Genomic DNA, 7368 nt, shown 5'->3' with positions numbered 1-7368 from the left:
TGTGTCAAGCTGATGCTAGGAAAAACATCATCTCCTTTGAATCCCATTTTTATTAGAAATGGCATGAAGTAGCATAACAAGCCTTTTGCTCCTCAAAACTAAGGCAAAACAGGCATGTTAATGCCACTGAGCAGAGAGCAGCGTAGGACGCTGGTAAACAAAAATGCTAGCTGATAGCTCAGCCTCAGCATTGTCCATCAGCCGATGCTGTACCTCTGCGCTAACTAGCCCCATCTCACAACAGGGCTAAATTGATTTGCGTGCAGCACCACCCTGACAGTTACTCTGCTCGTAATAGTAGTAGTGTCCCAGGCTGAAGCTTCTCCCCTCTTCCCCCCCACCCCACCCCCAAGTCTGTGCTGAGCAACAAGTCAGGCAGCACCACTGCTGAAAGACCAAATTAAAATTTATGGAGAAGGGCTTACCAAGATTATTTCCTTAAGGTGCATGATTGCCAGGGTGACCCAACACACAAGCTGTTGGGCAGAAAGTATCCTGCTGCTGCTCATGCATTCCCTTTTACAGTTCAGTTTAGGAAGAACCTGAGAAAGGATTTGGTAGTGTAATGTGAAGGGGAGCCAAAGTACACCTGAAGTGGATAGCTTCCAGGAACTGATGGTCTGCAGTAATACTCAGTAAATGTCACAAGCAAAACTGAGTTATACAAAGAGCATAGAGCCATGGGCTAAAGGMCATCAAAACAGATGATCTCAAAATATTGTTTAGGCAGTCAGGCTCCTRGATGTGTACCATGTGTACCTGAGATCTGAAAAGTAGGTCTTTGAAGTATATATGGMAAACATCATTCTGATGGAAAAAAAAAATCCATGAAACTCAGTACTCCTCAGAGGATTCCAGAAGATTGTAACCTGGTGGACAGGGAAAGCAGGAAGCAGCCAGACCTCTTTTCCCTAGCTTCTCTCTGTAACCAGTGGAGGTTAAACGCTCTCGATCACCCTGTTCATGCAGCTACATTAATGGGACTGGGCAACTGATCCAGCTGGAGGACTCTTCTTTTTGTTAGGTTAGTTCTCAAGTAGATCATTGTCCAACCCAGTTCACTTTGCAACTGATACTTATGTTTCATCTGTTACTAACCAACTCTCTGAAATTAAGCACTCTCTCTCTTCCTTGGTCTGCCTGGCCAGAATGTAATTTTAAACRCTGGTTATTGTGGTAACAATTGGCAAGGGGTGTAAAATTACCAATAACTCAAAGGCTGAAGCAAAGGGGAACAACTCTTCTTTCACAAATGTTAGGCACTTCAGGCAAAAGTTCAGCTGACTGATGATTTTCAGAGACTCATAATGGTGCTCAAGAAAAGGCTTACTGCATCTAGGGACTCTACCAGGGAGTGAGCTTGAGCTCTAAGGAAGCAGAGGAGGAAGATTTCCYGGCATGACGGAAACCACACAGTAGCAAATGGAAGCATTAGCGGCAACTGTAAATAAAGGGAGTCAAGGGCGGTGCAGACAGGCTCCAAGTGAGGTTTGCCTTCTCATAGGATTCTTTTTTAAAAGCCATTTGCTGGTAGTCTACATTCACAGCTAAAAGGCATCTCACATGGGGGACACACAGAATCCTGTCACTCAGCCAAAGCATAAAGCACAAACAAGAGGTAGTGGGTCTCACTTTATAGGCAGTTGCCTTGAGCAGATACTCAAGAGTTAYGGACACAGCCCAGCAATCACTGCTATTAAAAATCACACCCCACATCCTTCCCAGTCTGCATGTCAAGCAGGAAGCAGTCTCATGCTTAAAGCTGCATTACAATATGTAACCTGGAAAAACCATCAAATTTGACTTACTGCAACTTGGGATAAATCTACCTGGCTAGCAGTTTGCCAAAGATGTCCATTTGTCCCTTTCACAGTGGACATGAACACTGGACAATACCATTTCCAGTCACACTTCAGGAAGTGCAGCAGAAGACATCCAGAACAGACTTTAACAGTCATTAAATCACATGGGAAGTGCAGCAAAAATGAAACTAGTCTTTATATTAAAGAACAGCAAAAATCACCATTTACGTGAAAATTTTCACCTTAATTCTGGAGGACTGCGGAGGTGGCTAATGAGGAATTATTCAGCTCTCCATTATTCCTTGTTTTAAATGAGTAAACAAACAAGAATAAGGTCAATACATGCCCYTTCCAAGCAAAAATGCTGCTACTAAAAGTAGGAGCTGATCAAGGACTAGTACTCAGTGAAAGGCTGAATTTACTCTTTGTTCAGTTCCCATGTATCAATGCTAGTTACATCCACCGACTGAAGGCAAAATTGAACTCTTTAGGGATCTAATCCTGCTGAATTTAAACATATGTAAATATTATCCTCTTGAGTAGCCCCACTGACRTAATTAAGATTACTCCTGATAATAATTAGCAGTAATCTGAAACTAACAGAGTCAAATTGAAGCAAGAACAAAAAACAAAAGTCTCATCAATAATAGATTTATCATTTTGAATAAGCAACAGGATTTTGGTCAGCTGGACTAAAGCCAGACATAGCATAAGCAGCTATAACTAAAGGCTATACCTTCTACCAAATCTGAACTTAGCCAGGTGATACCAGAAGTCAGCAAACATCTTCAGCAGCTTTCTTTTACATTTTCAAACTTCCTGAATTCACACAAATCATAATTCCACCTTTATTTCAACTGCTGCAGGCTTAGTAATGGTACAAATAAGTAATGGGCCAAGTTTTCCCATTCTGCTGAAACAAAGGATGAATTTGCATCAATTGCTAAGAGGAAAATTGGCCCAATGTATTTGGTCTAACTTATTTTTATATGCTTATTACACCATACCCATTATCATTTACTAAATTGATTCTATAGCTTGGTGTAATTTAAATGAATACACTAAGGTTACTTTAATTAAACTGTTAGAAACAAAATCAGGGATTCACAAACTATGGCATTTTATTTCAGAGGCCTTTGCTTACATTTGTACAATATATTACATAATTCTCCATTTTCTGCAGAACCTAATATATATTTTATAGCTTTTTTCTATAAGCTTTTCCTTCAATGTTTGTCAACAAATTTTTACAGTCCTGTACATTTCTGAATACTTTGAAACCATTTTCAATAAAATCAGTTAACCTTAAGCACACACTACGAAGACTGAAAATGCTTTTCTTAGAAAAGTCAAATGTAAAGGATTCTGACACTCTAGCATCTACAAACAAAATGCTTTGAATTCTTAACATGTTGTATTGCCAGAAAACAAAAAACATGCCAGCCCCTATTTCCCCAGCCAAAAGAAGTACACAGAACTACAATTAAAACAGTAAAACAATCTGTACAGTAAAGTACTGTGTATTAACAGTGCCAGGTATTAAATAGCTTGAATGAACACTTCCGCAATATACAAATGTCTTACAAAGGTATATAATTAACAGGAGAGAGCTTGGGATTCATACAACATAAAATCAATACAAGTGAAAACAGTTTGGAGTTGGTTTTGGAATTTGTACAAGGCATTTAAAAAAATTAAATGTCTACCACTCAGCTAGCTATTTATTTAAAAACAACTATCCTTTTGTGGCAGTGTTCGTATCAGCAACCACAAATTATAACCACACACCTTACTCCTCCTTGAAGACCTCTCAGTTGAAGCTCATAATAAAATAAGCATTACAAATGAAGTATTTGTTGCTTTAAGGGAAAAAAAACATTTACAATAAAACACAAAAATATAACTGTTATAATCCATTATGAATAAATATACACTTTAAACTGGCTAAATACAATCTTTATACATTGTTTAAGATTTAATACAGTTTGTTAGCCATTTTCTTCCTTTTTCATAATGTATTTTATCAAAATTAAAAAAAAATACTGATTTATAGAAAAATGGCAAAGTACAGTAGTTTCATTCCAATTATTGGGTTATTAAAACCCAGAGTAACCTATTTAAGCCTAATTCAAACCTGTAAACATTAGTCAGTCTTTTTTTTTTTTTTTTTTAAGGAATCCTCATATTTGGTTATCAGGACTGATGTCAAACATCCTACTAACTGCAGGTTTTGAATTGAATACATGTGCTTGACTTATACAATTAAAGCCACCATCAGGTGACTTAGCAGTTAAAAAACAATTAGCTTGTACAAATGAAAATAGGTTCAATATTTGTCATAAATAAATGGAAAAATATCAAATGTTCCAGCTTTAACAAAATACCAGGGAATACATGTACAGTAAGCCTTACCACATTTAATTAGGCCAACCCAACAACTGTATGCTTACTGTACTGTCTCTACAGGCAGTGAACAGCCTCCATTTGCCACAGTGGAAGGCCTTCGAGTCACTAGACTTACAATTCCCAGACAAGTTGGAAACAATTATTGCTTGAGGAAAAGCAGTTTGTTGTACTTTTTCTTCATAAAAGTGCACTTAAGTGCAAAGTTAGCTTGTCAAGAAACAACTTTAAATACAAAATAGTGCTTGTCTGAATTTTGTGCCACTGTGCAGTATAAAAAAAAAAAGAAAGAAAAAAAAAAGTGGCCCTCAGCAGCCATTAAGTGCAAAGTGCTTTGGCAAGTCCTGCTGTCACCTGCACTCAACTGACATTCCATTTTGTGATGAACTTGACATAGATGGTTCTGCTAAAGTTAACATAACCGCAGCTGTAATGGAACTAGACGAAGGTGATGAAGACGACGATGATGTAGTAGCAGCACCTGCATTGGAAGAAAATACACGTTTTAAACAGGATAAAACAAAAAAGTTTTCCTAGCTAAGAACAAGTATAGAGTGACCCCAGTAACTAACACCTGATAATCGAAAAGAAAAGGAAACCTCCCTTCCCTAGCTTTCATGGGAAATACCTTGGAAGACCATTTGGGCTATATCCAAAACATTATGATGTTGCACCTTGCAGCCCCGGTTTGCCGAATCTTGCCAAAGCATGCCAGGGCTCATTTCCAAGCCAGCAGCATTGCCAATAAGAACTATTTCTCTCTCTTTCCAAGAGAAAGAAGCATAGGTAAATCCTGCCTCAGCATTGAATCAATSCGTATGACCTGCTCTGGGAACTGTGAAGGAACCGCAGTTCCCAYGTAACAACCACCGCCACAGAACCTTACTATGCATGGCCTATTTCAGTCTTCTTAGAATCAGTATGCTGTTAAATGTGCACATAAATCAAGATATGCAAGAATAATCCTTTCAATACCATTAAAGGCATGCACACTAGAACAGTGCCTGCAGCATTATGTAAAGCAACCTCAGGAAAATGGTTCCATAGTTTCCCTTAAGATTCATGAAATAAAGCACTTAGTTAATGCAAGAGCATTAAATTATAACTTGAAAAAAAAGAAATAAGCTATTCATAATCTGATGCATCATTCACTTCTTAGAGAAATTTAATAAACTTTTCTATATAAATTAGCTCTGCCTAAGAAAACAAAACAAAAGAGAAAAACACTGCTTGTCTTTAATTTTTTTTCCTTACATGGGACTTAATTAAAAGTCACTAGATACCTGAACTGCACCATTTAAAGTTTTTAAAATATTTGTATACAACTTTGTTTTTAAAAGGACTCATAATGGCACACATCTTCCTCAAAGTTATCCAAACCTGATTAACACCAGCCATGASGGCACGTGATTTAGCCTTCTAAAAGTAAAATGCAGCACCCAGCACTTACTTTCCCGTTCCTTTTTCTTTAAGCGCTTTCTTCTTCGATCAATGGAAGCTACTTCAGATTTTAAGGACAGGTAGTGTTTTCTGATTTCCTGCAATTTTTCTTGAAGAACTGTTATGCGCTCTGCACTTGTTAAATTTTCCAAGTCAGCTGCAAATTAAAGAATGTCTGTTAATTGTTGTATTGCAGCATTTCTTAAAAAAAAAAAACAAAAAAAACACACAAACTCCCGAGTTTTAATGATGTAGAAAGCACTCAAATTCTAGTGATAAATTTCAAAGTAGTAAACAAAGCCAAGAAATGCAGCAACATCAACTGCTGTTTATTCTCACAAAATCTGTTTATTACCAGAAACTTTTTTCTTCAAATGATACCTCCAGAGACATTTTTTTGTTTGTTTTTTWAAGGCAGTGGGGAAAGGAAGAAGGATGTGTGCATTCCCCTCCCCACTGGAGGAAAAACCAAGACAACTGGTGGGAATGCAGTGGCCCAAAAATTTCTCAAGCTTGTTAGTGTTTAACTACTTGCTGTATCTTGATTTGGCCAAATACACCAGAAAGTTCAGTCTTGTTTTAATAATTCTTTAGTATAAAACGAGCAAGTTATAACAGGAATTTGGATAGTTGTGGGCTGGTTCTAATCTAAATCAAATGGCATATGGGCCACATGGTATAACTAGATAAGAACAAGCAGCTTAACACAATTCTCCCCTGCCCATTCCCCACACACCCCTTCTCTGGGGACCACAGAATGCCCTTCACCAGCCTATAAATGAAACCAAAACATAGGCCCAAACACCAACCACTATACTAAGAGCATGGGAAGATGAGAGCTCAAAGACATTACAAACTTCCYAGCTCTCTGCAAAAGCAGGAAGTGTGTTAAATAGCACTCTCAAGTTCAATTGGTTTTCTGCCAAGCAGGTATTACAATAAAGATCCATTACATTAYACAGTCCTGAAAAAAAGCAGAATGTATTTTGATTGTGAGGAAGGCCTAGGAGAAAAATAATTCTCATGTGGAATAAAAAGCASATTCACAACTATAGAAAAAATATAGGATCATATTCTTTCATCACAGGAAGAAACAGAACMTCCTGGAAGCCAGAAGAAAGACAGGGACAAAACCCAGCAATTTTTCTTTTTAAATAGTTATTTTCAACTGTTTGCTTACTGTTATATTGAGGAGTCATATTCATCTAATATCTTGTCATATTCCTCTCTTTTCTCCACTATATATAACCATGCAATAGCACATAGACACAGACACATATAAAGGCAAGGAAGAAGTTACACTGGTATCACTGCGGCACTAATAAGCTATTGAACTGCTTCTCAGATAGATAAATTCATGATCCTTTCCATACTATGCTCATAGCTAACCAAATGTGTACCTGTAGCTGACTGACACCCATACACTGAAAGATTTTATTACTATAAATAGTAAAYGTTCTTATTGAACCAGTACATGTTTATTATGCTTAGTATAGAAAAGTAAAATAGCAAGAGAACATCAACACAAGAAAGGTGTCTTAGTGGATAACATTCATGCCAGAATGGCAAGTCACCACAGAATGGCCAGAATAGCAAGTCACCACAGGAGCTTAACTGAAAACCAGAATTAAAGGAGTGGGATATAGGCAGTTACCTGAACTGCAATTGCAACAAACAAACCAACCAAGCAACCCCCACAGAACTGAAGGGAGAAGGAAAAAAA

At 37.5% G+C, this 7368-nt stretch overlaps 2 protein-coding genes across 4 annotated transcripts in view; both read right to left on the bottom strand.

Annotated features, from left to right (window-relative positions):
• RBM34 (RNA binding motif protein 34) overlaps positions 1 to 1858 on the bottom strand; it is an 11347-nt gene extending 9489 nt beyond the window's left edge. Inside the window, exon 1 of the mRNA XM_085315410.1 lies at positions 1830 to 1858. Within this exon, the coding sequence (XP_085171536.1) occupies positions 1830 to 1858 (29 nt within the window). The remainder of the gene's footprint in view (positions 1 to 1829) is intronic.
• A 1047-nt stretch (positions 1859 to 2905) lies between these two features.
• ARID4B (AT-rich interaction domain 4B) overlaps positions 2906 to 7368 on the bottom strand; it is a 95807-nt gene continuing 91344 nt past the window's right edge. For all 3 annotated transcript variants that reach the window (XM_085315463.1, XM_085315464.1, XM_085315465.1), the window contains 2 exons: positions 5656 to 5802; positions 2906 to 4686 (listed from right to left, as the gene is read on the bottom strand). In XM_085315463.1, the coding sequence (XP_085171589.1) occupies positions 4556 to 4686; positions 5656 to 5802 (278 nt within the window). In that variant the 3' untranslated portion in view covers positions 2906 to 4555. The remainder of the gene's footprint in view (positions 4687 to 5655; positions 5803 to 7368) is intronic.

This window comes from Rhea americana, unplaced genomic scaffold (assembly GCF_003343005.1).
Source record: "Rhea americana isolate MKP2758 unplaced genomic scaffold, rheAme1 scaffold_43, whole genome shotgun sequence".
In the NCBI taxonomy this organism is placed as follows: Eukaryota; Metazoa; Chordata; class Aves; order Rheiformes; family Rheidae; genus Rhea; species Rhea americana.
Note: the sequence above shows the minus strand (reverse complement) of the source record. Positions and strands in the feature narration are given on the sequence as shown.